This window comes from Mixophyes fleayi, chromosome 2 (assembly GCF_038048845.1).
Source record: "Mixophyes fleayi isolate aMixFle1 chromosome 2, aMixFle1.hap1, whole genome shotgun sequence".
Taxonomy (NCBI): domain Eukaryota; kingdom Metazoa; phylum Chordata; class Amphibia; order Anura; family Limnodynastidae; genus Mixophyes; species Mixophyes fleayi.
In genome coordinates, this window is record NC_134403.1 from 227,609,782 (window position 1) to 227,634,493 (window position 24,712).

The 24,712-nt window shown below is 39.8% G+C and overlaps 1 protein-coding gene across 1 annotated transcript in view; it reads left to right on the plus strand.

Moving 5' to 3' along the window:
• PLCXD2 (phosphatidylinositol specific phospholipase C X domain containing 2) overlaps positions 1–21,413 on the plus strand; it is a 45,863-nt gene extending 24,450 nt beyond the window's left edge. The window contains exons 2-4 of the mRNA XM_075195558.1: positions 11,433–11,893; positions 16,799–17,040; positions 20,553–21,413. Coding sequence (XP_075051659.1) covers positions 11,433–11,893; positions 16,799–17,040; positions 20,553–20,709 — 860 coding nt within the window. The 3' untranslated portion in view covers positions 20,710–21,413. The remainder of the gene's footprint in view (positions 1–11,432; positions 11,894–16,798; positions 17,041–20,552) is intronic.
• The last annotated feature ends 3,299 nt before the right edge of the window (positions 21,414–24,712 follow it).

Sequence of the window (24,712 nt, forward strand, 5' to 3'; positions counted from 1 at the left end):
GCATCTAGCTTAGTGAAGAAGCGGTGTTGGCATTGATTAGGGGCATAAATGTTTACTAACGTACAGAGATTGTTGTTTAGTTTACCTATCAAAATAAGGTAACGTCTGTCTTTGTCAGCGAAAGAATTGTCAAGTTCAAATGTGAGGTGACGTGCACATAAGATCAAGACCCCTCGTTTTTAGCCGAGTGGTCGCAAGCAGGGTACGAGTTGGGATATAGCTTGGAGCTGAGCTCGGGGTGAGAATCGTGCAAAATATGAGTCTCCTGTATGAAAATTTGATCTCCCCTATGAAGTTTAAGGGTGGCATGAAGTTTGCTTCCTTTCTGGGGACTGTTTAATCCTTTTACATTAAAGGAACGGACCCTAAAACCTAACAGTTCCTTTTTAATCTCAGCATAACTTTGTTTTTGTTAGGATTCGGCTTGCAAATGTTATCGACTGTTCATCTGCATTAGCGTAAGGCCTGATTGACATTGTAGTACAAGAGACTGACTGTAATTATACTATCTGAAAATAGCTCTGTCTGCTATATGTTATTGACTCAAATGCTGTTTTTGTGCTATAGTCCAATCCCAGAGGGTATCTTTATTTATTAACTGTCTCAGGGATTCACACTTACCAGACAAATGACTAAAAAATTTGGAATGGTAATCAACCATACCCATGGATCAATGAATTTCACATGTACCTGTAGGGACAAGACGGGCTATTAATCCAGTTGAGGTCAGAAGATGCCCAATGTATGCCACAGTTTTTCTACATCTATCCAAAAATTGTATCAGTGTCAGATTATGGACCTTTGCTGCAGATTCCAGGTCATTACCTTTCCCAACAATAAGTATATAATCTGCTATTTTTTGTATCCTGGAAACCTCTTCAGGAACTTGATATAGATTTTGTTGAAACACTTCTGTTGCTCGATATATTCCCATCTATGTCTTTCAGAGGCAGTAGAAAATGTGGTCAAGTAACTTGATTCCTCATCTAATTCCACATACCAGAAATATATTTTAAGGGCACAGTCATGCCCTTATATTAAGGTTACATCTGAAAAACTTCATTCTCCCATAGGGAATTTGCGAGAGGGGGGGCATGGTGTTTGAGGGTCTACATTTTAAAAAGTACTAAAGCTATTAAACTGAAATTTGGCATGCGAATGGAGAACTGTCCACAGGTGCCACATGTGAAATTTCAGAAAAAAAAGAATAAAAAATGACAATTTAGGAACAATCTAAAGTTCAAAATCTGTCCAGTTTTTTTCTACTTCCTGTTTCGCAATAGTCACCGTATTTTATGTTTTTTTTGGGGGTGCGTAACTCAGTGTACAGGGCGTTTAAAGACACGAGGTAAGTTTTGTTAGAAAGCTATTAGGGCTGAGAAGTGCCTTTGAGGGTTCACAAGTTTGAGAAAGTTACATTTTTTTTACAATTTGGTAAAACATGCATTTTAAAGATAGGGGATTTCATAGAATGTCATAACGTTGCGCATGTCTGATAGAGTCTTGTGCTGGGTGTACTGAAAATGGCTTCACTTGAGAGCACAAACATGGCTGACTGATCCTCTCGCTTAGAAATTTTTCTTCTGTGAGCAGGAGAAATTAGACATATTTAACTGGTACACGGGGCCTGTTTGGTGTTTTGGGAGTGAGAGGGGGCACCCTGCAGTGTTATTGGACCTGGTACCGCTTTTATTTCACAGTTTGGTGCCAAAACGGCTGTGTGAAAGAACCTGTTTATTAAACTTCCCGCCCCTCAGTGACGTCACATAATTTATTCACTGCACTGAAGGGGGAGGCGGGAAGTTTAAAACTGCTTTGTGTTGCTCAGATGCGGCTCCCTGTACTACCAAACGAACAGTGCAAAACATAGATCGAATGACCAACAATGACAGTGGTCACTCAAATACAGCTACCTATCTCAACCATGGTCCTTAATGAAAGTTTAATCAATTGAAATATTGATTAAAAGATTGTTATAGTGGAATGAACCCTATACTGATGTCAGATTGGAGTCATATGGATATGACTAGACCATAGAATAATGTGATAAAAGTGTGGAAATATAGTTTTAAACTAAATGATGTACATACATTTATTATACAGTGGTGAACATATGTGCCAAACACGGCATCACTTGCAATAAAACAATTAAATGAAATAGCATAATAAATACAAATAAAAAATCAGGAGATAATGCACTATTGGAATTTCTTTTATTCCACCCACTATCTCCGTTACATATGAGCGACCTTCATCGCAAGATATTCACTACATCAATGGGGATCGTGGATTTGGTTTGATACTTTTTTGGATATATAATCCACCGGAACAGTGACCGCAGGAGGGTACAAATTACCAGCTATCGCTACATCGGAAGACACAGGCTCTCTTGGTGGGGAGCCGTTGTTGCGGATATCTGGCAGTCAGTTGGTGGAAACAAGAGATTCACTTCACACGAGGGTTGGATATCGGGTCCCGAGTGCCGTGGTCCGCAGAGCAGAATCATTGCCGTGGTCTGCAGAGCAGAATCATTGCCGTGGTCCGCAGAGCAGAATCATTACCGTGGTCCACAGAGCAGAATCATTGCCGTGGTCCACAGAGCAGAATCATTGCTGTGGCGATGTTTCCGCTGATTAACTATGGAAATCTAGTAAGTTTATTTCCCTGAGGGGCTGTTATGCTGTAGGAAGAAGTCACGAAGTATATGTTACTGGAAGTGAGAACTATTCTGAAGGATTGATTTCTGTCTCATTTTAAACAAACGTTTTATATAGGTTGACTGATTTCCAGAATTTATGAGAAGGATTACCACATCTGTTTATTTTTATTTTTCTATGTATATTGCATGATTTAAGTGCATAGGAAAGCTGATTACTGATTGTATGTCAGTACGGTTATAACATCTCAAGCGCTGCGTGTTGTGTGGCATTTTGTTTTCTTGATTGTATTAGATTAAACTCCGATGTGGATAGGAGTAGCCACACACAGGCAGCTAGAAATTAACAATCTTCCGCTGCAAGATTCTATCTATATATTCTATTTCTATATACATACAGGCCTTCACACTCACAACAGACCCATCAGGGGGCTCAGACTGTCCTCTTAAAATTGCAGTACCCCCTGGCTCATTATAGCTTCCCCCCCTACCCTCCCTGCTGCACCAGCAGCTGCACCTTGCAGGTGATTTTCCTGGGGATCCGTGGTTAGACCCCCAGGGCTGTGTGATGTTTTGAAGAGGGGTCTGAGGAGTACCAATGAGAAGCCACAATCCTGTACATCCGGATGATTATCCCTGGAGTGTCAGTTATTTGTTTTATACCTAGCGCCATACACGAGAGTCTAAACATTCATTGTAGGTATAGGCACTGTATCATATACTTCAGTTACAGCACTCCTCCCAGCGCTGCCCTTTAACTATACGGCAATATTTTCCCTCTTGTCATCCGCTCCACCTCTCCTCTTGTCAACCGCTCCCCCTCTCCTCTGTCCCTCTTCTCATGCGCTCCCCCTCTCCTCTGTCCCTCCCGTCAACCGTTCCCCCTCTCCTCCGTCCCTCTTTTCATGCGCTCCCCCTCTCCTCCGTCCCTCTTCTCATGCGCTCCCCCTCTCCTCCGTCCCTCTTCTCATGCACTCCACCTCTCCTCTGTCCCTCCCGTCAACCGTTCCCCCTCTCCTCCGTCCCTCTTCTCATGCGCTCCCCCTTTCCTCCGTCGCTCTTATGCACTCAACCTCTCCTCTGTCCCTCTTCTCATGTGCTCCCCCTCTCCTCCATCCCTCTTCTCTTGTGCTCCCCCTCTCCTCCGTCCCTCCTCTCTTGCGCTCCCCCTCTCCTCTGTCCCTATTCTCATGCGCTCCCCCTCTCCTATGTCCCTCTTCTCATGTGCTCCCCCTCTCCTCTGTCCCTCTTCTCATCTGCTCCCCCTCTCCTCCGTCCCTCTTCTCATGCGCTCCCCCTATCCTCTTGTCCCCCTCTCTTCCTCCTCCGATTCTGCACCCCCTGTTGTATTCTGCTCCTATATATATATTGCTATGAATGCGATACAGAGACCTGGTCAGCCAGCAACCGCCAAACACCGGTGATGTCACGTTACCCACCAACCGCAGCTACTGCTCCATATTCCCCTACTAGCATCAGGGAGATAGGTGACTGCGCTCCCCCCGTGTGTTATATCCTGCCCCTTTCTGTATTGTTTCCTGTGTAATATTTTGCCCGCCCATATATATATATATATATATATATATATATATATCTATATCTTGCTCCCCCTGTATTATATACTACTCCCGTGTATCTGCCCCCGTATGTTATATCCTGACCCACTGTGTTGTATCCTTCACCTTTGTTGTATCCTGCCCCCCTATGTTGAATCTTGCCCCTGTGTTGTATCTTGCCCCCCCCTGTGTTGTATCTGTACTTCTTGCATCATCTATGGAGCTAGTCTAAGTCCTTAGTCCTTCTGATGTTAGTATCGTATGCATGCTATAACATGTGTTTACAACCTGTAGTTCCACAAAACAAAATGTTAACAAAACCACCACACCCTCATTACAACCACTAGGATTTATTAAAAAATAATAAACCCACAATAAATACAGTAAACACCCTCTTTGATACCACATATTTTTATTAAAAATAATAAATCCTCTAATACTCACCAATAAAGTTTTCCTCTGTTGTCAAGCAGCTTTCAATCCAAGAATGGCTGTAAACCAAGTCCAAAATAAATTTATACTTCCAAATGTCCTGGCTTGTAATTTGTTCATTTCTTTGTCCATGGGGGACCCATTGTTGATTGAAGTCTTCAATTCTTTACCCGGGGGGGGCGGCATATTTGTGATTTCCACGATTGTTTGCTTCTATAGTCTCTCTCTGTAGTGTGAATGGGTCAGAGGATGACTCTATGTTTTGTGCAGGAGTCAGAGGATGGCTCTATGTATTGTGCAGGAGTCAGAGGATGGCTCTATGTATTGTGCAGGGTCAGAGGATGGCTCTTTGTATTGTGCAGGGTCAGAGGATGGCTCTATATATTGTGCAAGTGTCAGAGGAAGGCTCTATGTAATGTGGAGTGGTCAGAGAATAGCTCTATGTATTGTGCAGGGGTCAGAGGATGGCTCTCTGTTGTGCAGGGGTCAGAGGATGGCTCTTTGTAATGTGGAGGGGTCAGAGGATAGCTCTATGCATTGTGCAGGGGTCAGAGGATGACCTCTGTGTTGTACAGGGTCAGAGGATGGCTCTCTGTGATGTGCAGCGTCAAAGGATGGCTCTCTGTGTTGTACAGGGATAAGAGGATGACTCTATGTTTTGTGCAGGAGTCAGAGGATGGCTCTATGTATTGTGCAGGAGTCAGAGGATGGCTCTATGTATTGTGCAGGGTCAGAGGATGGCTCTGATGTGCAGGGACCAGAGGATGGCTCTCTGTGTTGTGCAGGGACCAGAGGATGGCTCTATGTATTGTGCAGGAGTCAGAGCATGGCTCTCTGTGTTGTGCAGGGACCAGAGCATGGCTCTCTGTATTGTGCAGGGACCAGAGCACGGCTCTCTGTGTTGTGCAGGGACCAGAGGATGGCTCTCTGTGTTGTGCAGGGACCAGAGGATGGCTCTCTGTGTTGTGAAGTTGTCACTGGCGGAGCAGAGGTTGGAATGTGAGAGAATAGCTGGTGAGTTGGGTGGCATGTGAGGGAAAAGCTGGTAGACATGGGGTAGCGTGAGCGAAAAGCTGTTGGTTATGAGGTGGCATGTGATAGAATAGCTGGTGTGCCGGGCTGATATTAGAAGCTTATGGTCAGGGAGTGGCATGTGAGAGAAAATCTAGTTGATAGGTGGTGGCATATAAAAAAGTAGCTGGTCAGCAAGGGCCCATATGTGTGAAAGGCTGATGAGCAGGAGATGACATGTGAGAAAAGTGGGTGTCATGTGAGAGAACCTGGTTGGCAGTGGGAGGGGCATGTAATAATTTAGGGGGCAGGGTGGCATATGATAGAGAATTGTTAGTGGGCAGAGGGTGGGTGATTTCACATTAAGATACATAGAATTTGAAAATTATCAATATTTTTACTTTACAAAAAGCCATGAAATTCCATAGACAGAAAAACCTTACGGTTTAACATGTCCGATTAAGGTTCCTTACACACCATCTAAACTGTAAGAAATCTATTTAAACTCTTCCACTCAAACTCCAAAAAGCAATGAAATTACGACGATTAAGGCAGAAGCCTTAATGGACGTGTTCCTTGAGCAATACAGACATAGTATGCCATCACATCCTGCGGTTAGCTGCAGATTCAGCACTATCATGTAGTGAGATTGCTGTCACTCACAAAATGGTGGATCTGCTAATTCACAGATTTGTGTGTTCACTGGAATACACACATACAGTACTATTACATTTTCTTAGTTTAGCTTTTTCGTAGTTTAGGGCCTGGGTGTCTTAGAAAGAGACAGTAAAGCAACTTCATAAAAAATTATAACTACAAAATAACAATAGAGTTAAATTAAATTGATATATAAGCCTCTACTTAGTTTGGTTTTCAGTAAGCAATTTCTGACACTACATTCTTTCACAACCCCTAAGCTAACTTTTAAGGATATATAAAGCCATCAAGACTGTTTTAGTAAATTGCACAATAGTGTAATCCAAATGCATAGAGAGATTTTCTTCAGGAATCCATCAGCCACAGGAATCATATTTGGTGAGGAGGAATGTATTGCAGATATCTTTTAAGATTAGGCACAATATTGGAGGGGGGAATGCTCTACAAATATCTGTCAGGAGCGGTAGTATGTTGAGTAGAGGGATGCTTTGCAGGGATCTTTCGGGAGCAGATACTGTTTGGTGATGAGCTAAGTTCTGCAAGTATCTTTTAGGAGCAGGCACAGTCTTGGAGGGAGAAATGCTCTGCAGGGGTATGTCAGGAGGAAGTATTGTGTTTCAGGAGGAGGGATATTCTGTAGGCATCTGCTGGGAGCAGGTACAGTGTTGGTGGGAGGAATGCTCTGTAAGAAAACTATTGATCTGTCAGGAGGGGGTAGTATGTTGAGTGCAAGGATGTTCTGCAGGGGTCTGTCAGCTGCAGGAAGTGTTTTAGGTGGAGCAATGCACTGCATGAATCTTTTGGGAGCAGCTACTGTTTGGTGATGAGCTATGTTCTGCAGGTATCTTTAATAAGCAGGCACAGTCTTGGAAGAAGAAATGCTCTGTAGGGATCTTGTAGTTCTAATTTTTTATGAAGTTGCTTTACTGTCTCTTTCTAAGACACCCAGGCCCTAAACTACGATAAAGCTAAGCTAAGAAAATGTAATAGTACTGTATGTGCATATTCCAGTGAACACACAAATCTGTGAATTAGCAGATCCACCATTTTGTGAGTGACAGCAATCTCACTACATGATAGTGCTGAATCTGCAGCTAACCGCAGGATGTGATGGCATACCATGTCTGTATTGCTCAAGGAACACGTCCATTAAGGCTTCTGCCTTAATCGTCGTAATTTCATTGCTTTTTGGAGTTTGAGTGGAAGAGTTTCAATAGTTTTCTTACAGTTTAAATGGTGTGTAAGGAACCTTAATCGGACATGTTAAACTGTAAGGTTTTTTGTCTATGGAATATATATATTTGACATCTTTCTAGAGGTAGACAAATCTGCCAGAACTTGTCTATTATTATTATAATGATTCCTTTACAGGGCCGTGTTTTAAGAATTAATGCATATTCCTAATTTGCCTGATGGTTTCTTTACTATCACCAGGTTGCTTATACAGTCTATGCATTTCTGAACTGTGATAACTATGATATAGTTGTACTGCAGTACTTCTTTTAGTGGTGGCATCAAACATGCAGGTAATGATCTTGTGAGTATTCTGGTGGGTTTTATGGTGACATTGAACTAAGCTCAGTTTATATTTGCCTTCCACGTACCATCACCTGTAAATACACCTGAATATTGGAGTTGAATTGTTTGCAAATCTAAAAGGATTATTGCAAGGTGTTGAAAACTTGCGGAGACATGATGAATCATTATGTTTTGAAACTGCTTTTCATCCTTATAATTAAGATCGTCATATTTTCTATATATAAGCCTAAAAATATCAAATTCAAATAAATAACGTATATGTATACATGTAAAAATTATAAGAGAAATATTCAAGCAATCGTCGGACTACCTCTAATTATAGTTATATAAGGAACTAAATCCACAATTCCAAAGCAATTGGAATTCATAAAAAATGTAGGAGTTTGGAACAATTAAAACAGGAGTCCAGAAACTACAGAACTAATGTTAACATAAAGTTTATCCATACTTGCCAACCTTTCCTCGTTGGCTTCAGGGAGATCTCGGGGGAGGTGGGTGTGTGGGGGTGGGGCTCGACAAATTGCATCATTAAGCCCCACCCCACATCACTTATCTATTGCGGAGGCAAGAACCGGGAGGTTGCCCTGCTCTCCCGGGAGCCCGGGAGGTCTCCCAGAAATGCGGGAGTATCCCGGACATTCCGGGAGAGTGGGCAACTATGCGTTAAAGAAAAGCAGCTAATGAATCTCTTGAGACTGAAGTGTATTTTACATTTCTGTCTCCATTACTGAAGTCATGTTGTCTTACCAGTCAGTCTTTGATTAAATCTTGGTCTCCATGAAAATGGCCACCTCCATAGGCATCAATACATGGACATAGGACACAATTTCTGAACTGTGTCATCATGCCACAGATGGCGAAGCCAACCACGTCTTGTACTGGCTCAGCATCAGGGAGAATGCCAGACTCTTCAGGGAGTGAGGGAGATCACCCCTATTTCAGAGAGTCTCCCTGACATTCAGGGAGAGTTGGCATGTATGAGTTTATCCAGGATAGTAAATACCGCAGTTTAAATCAGGGACTCAATGCTTTGCCAAGAAGTTTAAAGTAATAATTGCCCAATTCAATATAATTACAGATGAGAATCAGGTACTCTGTAAAAGCTTGTAGAACATTCGGTCACAGGAGCAGATTAACAGAAATTAAAGCGACAATAGGGAAAATCCAATGGAGGAGCTCATTAATTCCATTGCTTTTTGTGTTTCAATGAATGCATTGAAACATGTAAAGCAAATGAATTGTGGAGCTCCTCCCTCAGAATCATCTTATTGTCACTTTTATTACTGTCAATCTGCTCCAAAGGTGAATCTGATAGATCCACAGTCCAACTGAAACCTAATGGGCCACTCCTCTACTAAGAAGGTTGCAAAAAACTATTTTGAATCATTAACTACTGTTTTACTATAATGACCCTTCTGTACTGTCAGAGACTGTTTCTTGTGTCACTGTATTTACAGGAATTTCTCACCTGTACTGTATCATGCAGGTCAAAAAAATCCTGTGTGTTAAAAAACAACATGACATGACATGTTAGGAAAGAATTGGTGATCTACCTCAACATTGATGTAGGTTGAGGAATGTTTCAGCCAAACATCTTTCACTCGTAGTCGAGCTGCCAGATTAAAGTCCATGACATTAAGGAAATCTATGCCTTAATTGCCTTTGATTTGCTGAATGAACTCTACTATGTCAGATGCCATACCTGCGTCTCCTAACTCATGCTATATACGGGCAGCTCTTCTGAGCATATGCGTCTCGTTGCTAGGCAACAGGACACTATTCTGGTGCGCCGCTGTGGGTAATCATCGTAGCTTTCCTCTCCTATTTAAGGAGGAGTCTAACACCATTAGGGTGCCAGAGTATTAGATCCCCTATTCTCGATCATTCCTGTTCTTCCTCTAAATTCTATATTGTGACCGAGTTCCTGGTTCCAGATTTGGCTGCTCCTGACTATGTATTTTGAATCTCCCTTTAGCTTTGTTTCTTCTTCTGGTATTTGACCTCTGGCATCCTGACCACTCTCCTGGATTAACCCTCTGTACCTTGAATCCCGATCATCTTGAACTTGGACTATCTGACTACTCTTACTCACCTGTTACTTCACTGGTAGCTGTCTTGGAGAACCATGATCTGTGCGTCTCTTGCAGCAAAATCCATACCTCCTTGCCACTTTGCATTAATGCTTCTGATTTGTAAAGGCTTTTCCTAAAGCCTGACAGTACATTAAACACCTATATGATATCCAGAGCCAGTTGTAGTGTTGTTTTAGGGTTATGTAAGAAATTATAATATATAATCTGCTTAGTGGTTCTGTTGTTGTAGTCCTGCTAGGAGGTGGGTGCTTTCCTGTGGAGAGAGAGGGTGGGGTGTTGTGTATGAGGGAGCTGGAAATAGAGGGAAGGGAACATAGGGTGCCTCGTTAAGGATAAACTCTGGGGTTTGAAAAGAATACTGAGATGTACTCAGATGTTTATAGCAGAGAATGTGCTCTATAGCACAGTAGGGTTTTGCCAGTAAGGAGGGAGGCTAGGTGAGGGTCTATAGTTTGGCAGTTCTGAGTACGATAGTTAAGTTAAAATAGCTACGTGGTAGTTTATAGCTGGCTATAAGTGTTCTTAAATCTGCAGTTGAATGTACTGCAGCTTACTGTTGTAGTGGATCTCAGATTTGGGAGTGAATGGATCCAGGTTTGCTGTTTCTTTGTTGCTAGTTGAGCATCTGTTGGAACAAGGCTGTGTTCCACTTCTGTGCACTCTGTGGGAGGTTTTGATTGTGAGGTCTTGGGTACTGATGGTGCTTCATTGGAAGCCACAGATGTTAGTTTGGGCAGTGGTATAGGCTAACACATTTTGTGTCTGGGACTTCGTCAGGGTTATTTCCAATAGAACACCCTATTTTACCTCCCCTCTATTCCCAAACTCCAACGTCCCCATCCCATCCTCTCTCTACACAGGAAAATGCCCACTATCAACCAGAAATACTCCTGAAGATTAATCTGCAAACTTTTGGTCATCACAACACTGAATCCAAATCATCATCATCGTTTATTTATAGAGTTAGTTTTTATTTGGCTGGAAATTCATCATACAGGTATGACATATATGAATACACTAAGCATAATAACAGATTCATGGATACAACTGAACATAATAGCAAATACATGAATGTGATTTTCAAGATAGCAATGTGAGGTACAAATACAAGATTGTGTTATGTGTGAACGGTTACAGCTAGCAGATACCAGAATGAATTCCACATGTGTGAGTAAACAAACAGCATAGCACTAATGCTAATTTATAGGGCTTAGAAAATATGAATGGATTGTGAGAATTGCATCATATATCCTGAGGAAAGATTTCTAGGGAGAAATTTTTAAACTCTGTGACTGTCCCTTGGAAATTTGGTATGGTTGGCAACAGTGGATTTGTCTGTCTATGATGTAGTTAAGAAACAGTATCATAATGTTTGATTGTGCTCCACTGAAACATTCTTTCTCCAGGATTACATGCCTGTTATGTACCTTCTATGGTTATTAATAATATATGTCAATATACAATTTAAGATTATTTCTTATGTTTTAGGATCACATGATTCATTCAGCTTTTGGGTTGATGAAAAATCTCCAGTTGCACCAGACCAGGCAACATCAATCAAGCGTTTAGCTAAAATCTCATTGGTGAAAAAGCTCATGAAGAAGTGGTCTGTTACTCAGAATTTAACCTTTAAGGAACAGTTGGAGTCAGGTATTCGCTATTTTGACCTACGTGTATCTTCAAAGCCAGAGGAGGCCGGAAGAGAGATTTACTTCATACATGGCTTATACGGAATAAAAGTATGGGATGGACTGACAGAAATAAATACTTTTCTATCCAATCACAGCAAAGAAGTTGTTTTGTTGGACTTTAACCACTTTTATGCGATGGAATATGAACATCATTTGTATCTTGTGAATATGCTGCATGAAGTATTTGGAAGTAAACTTTGCACTGCTGATTGTGTTGAAAACATTACATTACAGTACCTGTGGGAAAAGAAGTACCAGGTAGCTATTTACAATCTCAGAATCAGTAAATGATATATATTGTTGATAAAAGAAGGTATTGTATTTTTTATTATAATTATTTTAAAATATCAAATCTCTTAAATACAAAGTGCTGTTTTTATTATTATTAATTATTATTATTATTATATAGTACTTTTTGACTGTAGGTACCTATTGTCTATTGGAATAATTATCACTTTCTGACAGTTACAGTTATTATAGGAGTTATAACTAAGTTGTGTCTATGTGATCGGGTCTTATATCAACCCTAGAACATCTTTCCATCACATTTTGATTCTAGGAGCAGGGGCATAATGATCCTATCACACACACTCCAATCACTCTCTTCCTGCAGTCATAATATGAGGAATACACCCATTGACAGGCAGGGGGCAAGTTATAAGGGAAGGAAAGTAAGTCGAAGACTAGGGCACAGAAAGGAAACCGAGCTAACAAGATCAAATTAGTTTTGCTATATTTAAATAGAAATTTTATAGATCTTCCCCTGGCGGGACATTTTGCCCCCTGTGGCCATGTAATAGTATAATAGTAATTGTGTAACAGAAAAAACATGCTACTGTTTGTAGACAAGTAGCAAGGATAATGTGTCACGGCTCACGGGTGGAGTTCCGTCAAGCCATACGTGCTCAAGCCCCCTCAGTGCAAGACCTCTAACTCTGTGTTACAGACTCTTAGTCAATAGCAACATGTACCCCTATTACTTCTGCACTTTTGCACTATTCAGAATAAGATTCAAACCTAGGTAGGTATAATAGAAATCAAAGACTATATTTAATGGTTATACAAAGCATCAGTCATGGGCAGCACGGTGGCTAAATGGTTAGCACTTCTGCCTTACAGCACTGGGGTCATCAGTTCAATTACTGGCCATTGCCTTATCTGTGAAGAGCTTGTATGTTCTCCCCGTGTTTGAGTGGGTTTCCTCCGGGTGCTCTGGTTTCCTCCCATACTCCAAAAACATACTGGTAGGTTAATTGGCTGCTAACAAATTGACCCTAGTCTGTGTGTGTGTTTGTCTGTCTGTCTGTATGTGTGTGTGGGTGTTAGGGAATTTAGATTGTAAGCTCCAATGGGGCAGACACTGATGTGAGTGAGTTTTCTGTACAGCGCTGCGGAATTAGTGGCGCTATATAAATAAATGGTGATGATGATGATCTACTCAAATAACATTGATCTACATCACATAGAAAACAGTAACATATCACAGTCTTCTTTTAAACAGATCGATTAAAACCACACTTCACCTAGGTTGCCTGAGTTACCCTAGTATTACACAATGGGGCAAGTCAGGGAACAACTGAGAAGGACTAGAGTTGAAAGTAATTATTTGTGAGATTTAATTGCAATAAATCAGTACACCGCACAATCAGCTTGTGGCTGCTTCTCACTTCCATTGGCAACATGGGAGGGCCAGATTAGATAAAAGTGAACTTCCTCTATAAGGGAACTCGATTAATTGTTTTCAAGAACTGTATTCCCACAGTTTGCTCGATGGAAGCAGATTTAAAGCAGGGGTAATTCTGTAAAAGTGGACTTTCTTTTTAAGAATTCATTGGAAAATTAATATATATTTCTCAATTTGTGTCACTTACTAAGTGTAAAACATTACGTTTGGGTTTGTACAAACCCACTTATATGTCCACCAAATAACAAGGTGCAAAACCCACATTGCACGTTTGAGAGCTGCCTCTGTAAAATTGGAATGCATATACATTTTACAGAATTGCGGGAACACATGAAAATGCACATAGTGGAAAGAGTCCACCCTCTACATTTGATTTAAACTTTTTCTTTTTCCTAAAATGCTGTTGATTAGAGCAACAATTATTTTTTAAATTAATTAAGAGTATAGTGTCATTACTGTCTTTATTGTAAGAATTATTGTTTACATTTGGTTCTTTCAATTTATTTTGTATTTGTGTAATTAACAATATTCTTACCTACACCCGAGTTCATACAAAAGTTATCCCTTGCTTTATAAAAATGGATACATAATACATTTTTGCAAATTCATAAATGGCCCTTAGTAAGTAGTTGAAAAGGGTAATGCCAACCTTTAAGGATCATTCACATCATAATTGAGCATTTTTTGAGTATAGCTTGGCTTTTAAAAGCATTTTTTAAAGATTTATTTTGAGGCTATTCAGTCTCATTTTTGAAGATTTGTAAAGCATTTTTGCAGACCTGTATTTGCTCTAATATGCTTCTGAACTATGGCATGCAACTTTTTTTTATTTTTCAGATAAATATTTATTTATTTATTACAATATAATTTATATTCTTTTTATATAAATCTTTGAGCAAGGCTTGGTGGGAATAATGTGTTCTATTTTTCAGGTTGTTACATGGTATAATACTTCACAAACACCAGAAAAACATCTTGGGGGTGAACACGCTTTAGAGTAGAGATGGGTGGGCTCGGTTCCCCGAAAACCGAACCCACCCGAACTTCAGGTATCTGAGTACCGAGCCGAGCATTCGGATTCGAATTCGAGGCAAAAAGTCATTGTGACGTAGTCGGATCTCACAGCTCGGTTCTCGCAATATTTGAAATGCATAAATACCCGCCTCCACAGCAATCCATCGACATTTGACAGAGGGAGAGAGCAGGGTTAGGTCACAGGCTGTATTAGTGCAGGGATAGAGCAATTATTGTATACCTTATTCTTTCTATTATTATTGAAATTCTGCTAGCAATTCTTCTAGCAATTGTTAGAGCAGGAAGAGAGGAGGCATTTTTTTTATATTTTGCACTACAAGTGCTTTGGGGTGTCTCATATTCTCCAGTGTGAAACAATAATTTTTCTGGCTGCAAAAAGTCATATATAGCAGCACTATCTATTGAATATTTTGCACTACAAGTGCTTTGGCCTCATTAAAATGGATTCAAAGCAGTCCACATATGAGCAGGATCAGCAAGCAGGTGCTGGCACCAGTCCTAATGGTAGTGTTCCCAGTACGTCATCTGGTAAAGCCTATGTAAAAGTACATAGTCTTTTTAAATCAGGGAAAATAACACACACAAAAATTTGTTTTTACCGTGTTGAAGCGAAAAAGAACTGTAACTGAGGAAAAGTTAACTGCCGATAAAAAAAAATTACCAACATGCCATTCTACAAACGCAGTGGCAAAGAAAGAATGAGGCCTTCGCCTTTCTCTATTAGTAGCAGATCAAGAAATGTTACTGAGCCGCCTTCTTGTACGGTCACTCGTGACCAAGCAAGACCAAGTAATTTGGAGTCTAAAAGTGGTGCACAACTACTGTTACGCGTGAAAGCCAAGCTGCAAGAAAACAGTAAGGCATTAGAGGATAATGTATGCTCAGAATCAGAAATGACACCAATCCCTGTGGAGAGTCCATCCACCAGTGGTATGTGTAATCGTGAGCATTCTGTTAGTGTACCCATAAAGAAGGGCCCTTTCAGCAGTTCTGCTGATGTGTGCCTGAACAGCCCGAGTGTAGCCGCTGATACACCAATTGAGGATGCCACTTTGGAATTAGAAGAGAATGAGGGGGAGATTTGTGTAGGCGACGAGGGCGCTAATGAGGATGTTGATGAGGATGATGCAGACAGATACCAAACTGCCTTTCTCAATTTCTATTTATATTCTACAGTCTATAACGGCTGATTAGTTTTCTATTTTACTCCTAGTGGAGAGGGGGTCTGATGCAGACAGATACCAAACTGCCTTTGTCCATTTCTTTTTATATTTTATATCCTACAGTCTATAATGGCTGAATAGTCTTCTATTTTACTAGTAGTGGAGAGGGGGTCTGATGCAGACAGATACCAAACTGCTTTTGTCCATTTCTATTTAACGTACAGTCAATGCAGGCTGCTTTTTTTCTATTTAACTACAAGTGGAGTGTGTAATATACACCCAAAGATGATGGCTACATTGCCAATAGTCAAAGATGGAGGGGGAAGACAACCAGGTTTGTCTGTATAATTTGCAGGCAAGTGTTAGAATTAAGGACGGCCTACCAGGGATTAAACTGTTTTTTTCATAATTTATTAGCTTTACAATTACCTCACTTATCCAAGAAACTGGTGGAGCACTAAATTCGTTATTTTAGACAAAAAAAAAATGGTATTTTTTTTCAAAAATAGCAAAACAAAACCAAACAAAACCAAAACCAAAACACGCAAGGGCGGTTTTGCCAAAACCGAAACACAAAGGTAATCCAGATCCAAAACCAAAACACAGTGAGCATCTCTACTTTATAGCAGTGATGGCCAACAATTGGCCCTCCCAAGCCTACACGCGCGGCCCCCAGCTCCTTCCTGCTTTAATCATTGTCAGATTTGATTGTAACACTTGTTTATTTTACATTAAAATGCCTTTTGATATGTTATTACAAATAGGTGTCTCTTTCTTTTCTTAAATGTATTATTTTATCTTATTACTGAGATTAAGGATAATGTGCGTTCCTTTAGAAGGTTAGAGGGCCGTCCATACAGCCCCTAAAGTGTATCAGATTGCTCATCACTGCTCTAGAGACTTTAACAAATTTACTGTACAATTTTTTATTTCAGTTCTTTCACAGTATTGCCACTGTATTTTGTGTAGTGCTTTTTCTGCTTACTTTCAACATCTGGGGGTAAATGTATCATACCCCGGTTTCTTCAACTCCCGCGAGTTCTGCGAGATGACAGCTAAAATTTTACAAGGCAGCGCCGCTTTAAATTTTAGCTGTCATCTCGCCGAACTCGCGGGAGTTGAAGAAACCGGGGTATGATACATTTACCCCCTGGGCTATAAGTATCAGCCTCAAACCATCACCTTTGTCATATTGTAAATAAGAAAGAATAGCACACTATATTTTATTAAAATGTTGTTCATTAAAATATTTTATTTTTTTGCTGTTTGTCATGAAATCAGGTTCTGGTTTTCTACCATTATCATATATGGAATGAGTACCCATTCTTGTGGGCAGGAAATAAAATGCCAGCACCATGGGCCAACACAACAAATGTACACAAGTTGATTCAGTTTCTTGAGACAACTCTCGGAGAGCGCTCTAAGCGAGGAACATTTCATGTATCACAAGCCATTCTCACGCCACGAGTTAAAACCATTGTAAGGGGACTGAAATCTGGATTAAAGAATACACTTGTTCACAGGTAAGTTCAGGATAACATTGGCAAAATATATCCCATTCTCTAGTACATCAAAGCTCAAACTCTCAAAAACCCAAATGATTAGTTTCAAATATTCTGTAACTTTTTGTTTCTTCCATCTATGATCTAGGCCGACCTGTAGCTCTTCATGTGTTTATGAAACTACAAGTTCCAGCATGCTTTGCCAGTAGATAGCTATCCGATATCTCTCAGGACATGCTGGGACTTGTAGTTTCATAACACTTGGAGAGCCACAGGTTGGCCGGGCCTGCGCCTAGATCACCATAGAAATAGTTCAACTAACAATTCTATATTCCACAGTCCACAAGGTTCATATACAGTTCTTAGGCATTAGCTAAATAACATTTTAGAGTGGAAAAGTCAGAAGCAAAAATGAATGCACTTGTATGTATTAAGTCAACTTACTTGATAAATGTTAAAAATGTATCTTTTAGTAGATTTTTGATGTTATCCCATGCTGCCCCTTTCTCTGGAATGATCTCCCTCGCTCTATCAGGCCTACCCTGCACACCTTCAAACGCTCCGTTAAAACCCATGTGTTCAGGGAAGCTTACCCTTCCTTTGTCTATCCTATAACCTCCCCATCATGTTCCCTCTTCACCAGTCCTAGTGCTCCTCACCCTCCGTCACTCTATACCCATCTGATCAATTTACCACCTGCTCAATTTTCATCCCCCAGTCCTCCACCCCACTTCCTGCTTTGTGTCTCTTGTTTGTCTGTCCCTCCCCTCTAGATTGTTAGCTCTTGCGATCAGGGCCCTCTTATCCTCGTGTCCTCCTCCTTTTGTTCCTTTCCCCTCAGCTACCCTACTCAATTTCCTCATCTCTAGGCCCCTATCCTTGATCTCATCTTCTCCCTTGTCTTCTCACCTCGCTGGCTTTAATCCTGTTAGCTGCACCCTTAGGGCACAGGTAAAGCTTACTTTATTCCTCTCTCCCCTCTCTTGCTTGCTTCAGTTTTCTCCCCCTTCCACTCTCTAGCTTCTTAGTATTCTGCCCTCTAATTAGTCCTCCTTAGTACTAGTGGATTGATTACTCACTGCACTACTAATTTCTGCTTCCCTGTATGCCATGTCCTGGTTTGTCCTATGCTCTACTGGGTTGATAGTTTACTGCACTCTGTTATTGTCATGCCCTGTAGGCTGTGTCCTGTTTTTGTTTTTTGTTGTCCCCAAGTTCTATGTACGGCGCTGCGAACACTGTGTGGTGCCTCATAAATAAAGGATAATAATAATAATCCCATAAGAACATTCATATTGTTTTGCACTTATTGCACTAAAATAATGTAAAAGCTAACTATGCAATATGTATTAATCCACAAAAAAACTCATATAGCGCAATGACAATTATCTGAAGTAACAAAAAAAAAAAAAAATACTCAGTCACTTTAAGGTAAGCATATAATTGTCTCAACTATGATTCAAACAATGACTATTTATGGATAGGGATTTTGAAATTTCTCTCAGACGTGAACATACACTATATGGACAAAAGTATTTGGCCACACCTGTTAATTATTAAATTGAGCTGTTTCAATCAGACCTGTTGCCAGAAATGTATAAAATCACTCCAACATCTTATGGAAAGCCTTCCAAGAAGAGTGGAAGCTGTTATCGCTGCAAAAGGGGGGACCGACTCCATATTAAAGTATATGTATTTGAATACAATGTCATTACAGTCCCTGTTGGTGTAATCGTCAAGCGTCTGAATACTTTTGTCCATATAATGTATATGGACATCTATGGAAAACAAATCCACAATCTTTGTGAGGTAAACTTCGGTTTGCTCAAAATTTGCCACAAAAGCTAGAATTTTTGGATGCAACATGCAAAACATATTGCAAAAAGTTTAATACAAAAGTAAAAAGTAACGCACTAAAAATGACAACAGATAGAAGTTCATAAATAGGCAAACACAAGACAGCACAAGTTACAAGTGATGAAAAATGGTTTTTAGAAGTTATGTCATTCCTTTTGCTCTTCCCAGCTTTGTCATGGATGCCCACAACAAACATGTAAAATGTTTCTCCTGGTAATCCAGCCACACAGCTTAAAACAGTAAGATTATTACCATTATCCTCATTGTTTATTTATGAGGCACCACAGATTCTACAGCGCCGTAGATTCAGCAATACGCAAACAGAACATAATAAAATTAGATATTGGAGCAAGAGAACAGAGGATAGCAGAAGACATAACTTATAACATAAATAAACATTTTGCAAGAGGACAAGGAGGTGAGGACAGGAGACGGGAGATAGAGAAGACCCCTCTCTTGAGAGATAACATTCTAGAGGGGTGAGGAAACAAATGGAGAAGATGAGGGTAAGAGGAATGGGTAGGCAAGTGTGAAGAGTTGGGTGAGTTTTGAGAGAGCGCTTGAAAGATTTTTGGTTGGGTGTAAGTCTTATCAGGTGGGGCAGGGAGTTCCAAAGGTGCTCCCCTGAGCAGCAAAGTCCTGCAGATTGTAGTGTGAGATGGTAATAGAAGAGGCAGAGAGGGGAAGGTCATCGGCAGAACTGAGTGGGTGTAAAGGGGAGTATTTCTTGAGAAGGTTGGAGATGTAGGAGGGGATAGCGTTAAAGAGGGTTGTAAAGGTGAGGATAAGCAACTTGAATTGTATTCTGGGTATGCAAAAAATATATGACAGGGCACCATGTTACCAAAAACTCTGCCTGGTCCTCATCAAGTGGTAATGGCTGTGAAATGTATAAAAAACAATGATACGGCACTTCAGGGCTTTTTTAGTGTACACAAAAGTGCAGTTTGTTTTACATATACAGTATGTACAGTATACATAGATGCGCAAGTATTTTAAAGAAATATCAAATAAGTTTGTTGAAACCACATCAATATATTTATTTGTCCTAATATGTGTGAGATATATATATATATATACTATCCTTGGACATAGTTATCTACAATAATTGCCATAAATGTCTTTTACCAATACTCTAGCAGCCAAATCTGCAGGCACAACATTAGTATTGGGTGTAATTTTGCCTGAAGTCTTTCAAGTAGTACCACATTCTGCTGGATCTAGAAAATGGCACATTGTCCAAGGAGTAGGCTGATATAGGACATCCTGGCCTTGTTTACTCTCTCTAAATAGAAGGTCTGGTTGGCAAGAAAGGTGTCTCTGCTAATTTTGTGTATGACTAGAGCTCCATCATACTGTTATAAAAGTATATAATGCTGCCTGCTTGCTTAGTATTGAGAAATGGTTGTCACTCTGTTGATACATCTATCAGTTTAGAATCAGAGCGTTTGGTATAGACTTTGATTTTCTGCCTACTGCACTTTATCTCCTCTTAAGGTGGTCAATTCAGGCCTTCAGCGGGACTGTAGCTAGTACTTGGCTGATGCACATGTCATTTCAGGCTTTATGCAGTGCAACATTGCTAATATATTTCCTTTTAAATATTGAGAAACAATACAATCATTTATATTATTTGTGTGTAAATAATATCATGTTTATTGATGTTTTCTTCCTAGGAATCTTCCAATGATATTGAATTGGGTGAAAATGCAGAAACCAGGCGCCATGGGTGTTAACATCATCACGTCAGATTTTGTAGAATTGGTTGACTTTGCAGAAACAGTTATTGGACTAAACTATCTGCTATTAAGAAGCAAAAAAGACAGACGGTAGCTAAGAAATTCAAAACAATTCTAATTTAACTCCTATAGTATAATTTCTTTGTCATTGTATAGAGTATAAATAGGAATAAAAATGGTTTCCAACTCTTCCTGAAATAACACTCTTATAACGGACATCCTTGCCGTTTTATTTATTTTTATGTCTACCTCTTTCTTTAATGTGTCTAATGAAGGACTTCATTTTCGATCTCTCTAGGTTTTCAGAAACTCTTGATACACAAGTGAGGTTGTGAGAATGATTCCTCTTCTAATAAAATCTATGCATTTATAATGTAAATATATTGTCTAAACTGTCAGGGGGTTTATAGAGATAAATGCTCACTTTGTCCAATGAAGTATAAAACTTACATCTACACTGATTTCATGTGATTTAATTGTGTTTTGATATTTATCTATGTCCTTATAGAAGATGGAGGGAGTCTGATTAGACATATGGTGGTTAGTCCATGTGGCTAATGAGATAAATCCACAAATGTTCCATAGACTATGTCCACATGGATTGTTTCTTTGGCTTTTTGGGAACATGACAAAAAGTCTGACAATTTTTCTCCATATCTTCATATTTAAACCTGGTATTTACACCCAGGGATACCATTGTTATGGATGAAACCTAAATGTTTAAGTTTGCAAACTTTTTCCAACAAAAAGAATAAATGTTGGGTAAATGTGTTTAATAAAAAGATGAAAAAAGGTAAATTAGCTTGTATTATTTGTTTCTTCTAATTATCTTTGCTTATTACATGACTGCAGTGGTAAACGGGTTAGGTACGTATTATCGTTGCTGAAGAATCCGACACGCTTTATTCCTACGAAAAAAAATCTGATACAAAATGGGTCGTTCTGAAGAGCTCAGTGACTACAAGCGTGGTACTGTGATAGGATGCCACTTGTGCAATAAGACTGTGCGTGAAATTTCATCCCTGCTGGATATTCAATAAATTGTTAAATATCGCAGTACTCAGTGTTGATATTTAATGATTTGTTTACATATTATTCATTATAAGGAAAACAGCAGCTTACAAGAAATATTATCAATGAAAGCTTATCTGCAACAGTCCTTATTGTACATCCATAGGAAAAAGAACTGAAATTATTAATAATTATTTATTGTAATAAGTGTTGAAGTATGTGCAGGGCCTCCAAGAGTAAATTTGGGCCCCGATAGAGGAACTTTTTTGGGGCCCCAATACGGGAACATTTTGGGCCCCCTCCAAATGCTCTCAGTAGAGTTTGTCGCACATCATCAAGGGGGCAAGGCCACACCACAATGGGTGTGGGTGATTCATCAACACTATCAAGATGCAGGCTGCTCCGATAAATAAGTCAGACTCTCTCCAAGTCAAAAATTAAAAGTGCAGTCTTCATACCCACCCATCCCCCCACACTTTACTCCTTGTACCACACATGAAAGACCGTATCACCTAGGTGTGAGGCAAAGTTTCCCCATGCTGAGGTCATCAATACAACACATAGACTGGGATGAAGTTTTAGTAAGAAAAGACAGAAAACATAAATAGAATTTACATTTATTTTAAATAAATTAATTTGTCAATTTATTCATGTGGGAAATAAGTACAAAAGAATTCAATCAAAAGCCTGTATGGCTTAGGTCAAAGATAAAAGGTCAAAGATCAAAGGTAAAAAAAAAGAAATAGATGCAAATAAAAAGGCTTTTAAAAAAAATCTAAGGGGCATATTCAAGTGACGGCGGGATCGCCGAAAATCCCGCGCTCCAAAAATATTACCGTTAATACGGTAATCCTGCGCGTAAAAACTGTTAATACGGTAATTTACTCGCTGGGTTTCAGCTGGCAGCTCAGGGAGCTGCCAGCTGAAATCCAGTGAGATATTACCATATTAACGGTAATATTTTTGGATCGCGGGATTTTCGGCGATCCCGCCGTCAATTGAATATGCCCCTAAGAGCACTACAAATAATGCAACAATAGTGGAAAAATACAAATTGGGCAGCACAGTGGCCTAGTGGTTAGCACGTCTGCCTCACAGCACTGGGGTCATGAGTTCGATTCCCGACCATGGCCTTATCTGTGTGGAGTTTGTATGTTCTCCCTGTGTTTGCGTGGGTTTCCTCCGGGTGCTCCGGTTTCCTCCCACACTCCAAAAAAACATACTGGTAGGTTAATTGGCTGCAATCAAAAATTGACCCTAGTCTCTGTCTGTCTCCCTCTCTGTCTGTCTTTGTGTGAGTGTGTGTATATATTAGGGAATTTAGACTGTAAGCTCCAATGGGGCAGGGACTGATGTGAATGAGTTCTCTGTACAGCGCTGCGGAATTAGTGGCGCTATATAAATAAATGATGATGATGATGATGATGATGTCTAGAATGAAAGTGAAAAACAAGTTGCTAACGAAAGTAAAATCAAAAGACAACAAACAGTACAGTAACAAAATTCCACAAAGTCTGGGATCCATGATACGATTATCACAGGACCCCAATCCTGGGCAACATGTAAACAAGATCAACATTTGACATGCTAGTATTTACACCCCTCAGTATGCAAAATGAGAAGGCAGAATTATCAATTATTTTCTTTTCCTCTGTGCATGGGTGGCTTAGTTCTCTGTACAGCGCTGCGGAATTAGTGGTGCTATATAAACAGCTGACAAAGGAACAGACAGATGAGGTTCAATTTGGTAAAATAAATATGCAGCTTAAACCTTAGGTGGATCGGTTTTAGGTCATTCTATGATGGAGAAGGATTTTATTACAATTGTAGTTCATAGACTTAGCAATAGTATACAATGCATCCATGTCAGCATAGTAATATCATATTAAAAGGGCCATAACACAAGAAAGAAAATCAGCATTTTCTTAAGGCACTTGTGAATCCTCAGCTTGAATATGAACTACAGTTTTGGATACCACCTCATAAAAACGATGTCCTTGAACTAGAAATGCAGAAAGGGGCAACTAAATTAACAAGGTGTAGTAATCAACACAGTTACGAGTAAAGACTGCCCAAGTTAGATTAATTTACACTAGAGAAGAGACAATGAAGAGGGAACATGATCACAGTGTATAAATATATTAATTGTCCATACAGTAACAACATCTTGATAAATGAATGAATTTAGTGTCTACTGTACAGTGATTTTGATTACAGAAGCCTGTTCGAGCATACACAACCATCATCACTATATGTTGGCACATACACCTGACCTGTAGCTGCTGCAAGTGATATGGCTACAAATCACATACCTGAGAGATGCCCAGAGCTTGAATCAGAAGAATATGCATACGCGCAACCTTGGCACGTCATTCCTGTACATTGACTACGTGCATATGCCCCTTCCCTTCCCCGAACTGTGCTCCAAATCGTATTATCTGTTTCTGAGCACGCACAGAGCAATTTTACTCAAGACACGGCACGTATCAGCATTTACATTCCAAATTGAATCAAGCCTAAGTTTTCTGAATTGTACATTATTTTGTTATTATGTATTATATGTATTATGTATTGTACATTATTATTTTTTATGATTTATTGACTTAACATGGATATTGACTTGTCAATAAGTGGGTGGCACAGTTGTTAGCTTTGCGGTCACACAGCACTAGGGTCATGGGTTTAATTCAAACAGGGCAGGGTTTCATGGTCCAGTTTTCTCCCACAGTCCAAAACCCTACATTAATTGGCTTCTGACAAAATAGACCCTATATTTGTGTAGTCATGAATTTAGATTGTACGCTCCAGTGTAGTAGGGACTGATTTAAATTATTAAATTTTCACTGTGAATTGTTGTTTAATGTAGTGGAGCTGCCTAATGAAAGAATAATAAATAACAGCTCAATATATTGGAAAAATCCTGTTAATACCTTTGCTTGAGATTGAGAAGTGATTTTAGAGGTAGCTGTGAATGTCATAGGACCACCAACCATACCAATAGTTTGGAAAAGTCATGTCCTGCAGCAAATATGAAGGAAAGAGTATCACATTTCCACTCTTTCTTCCATTTTTGCCAAAGTACATGC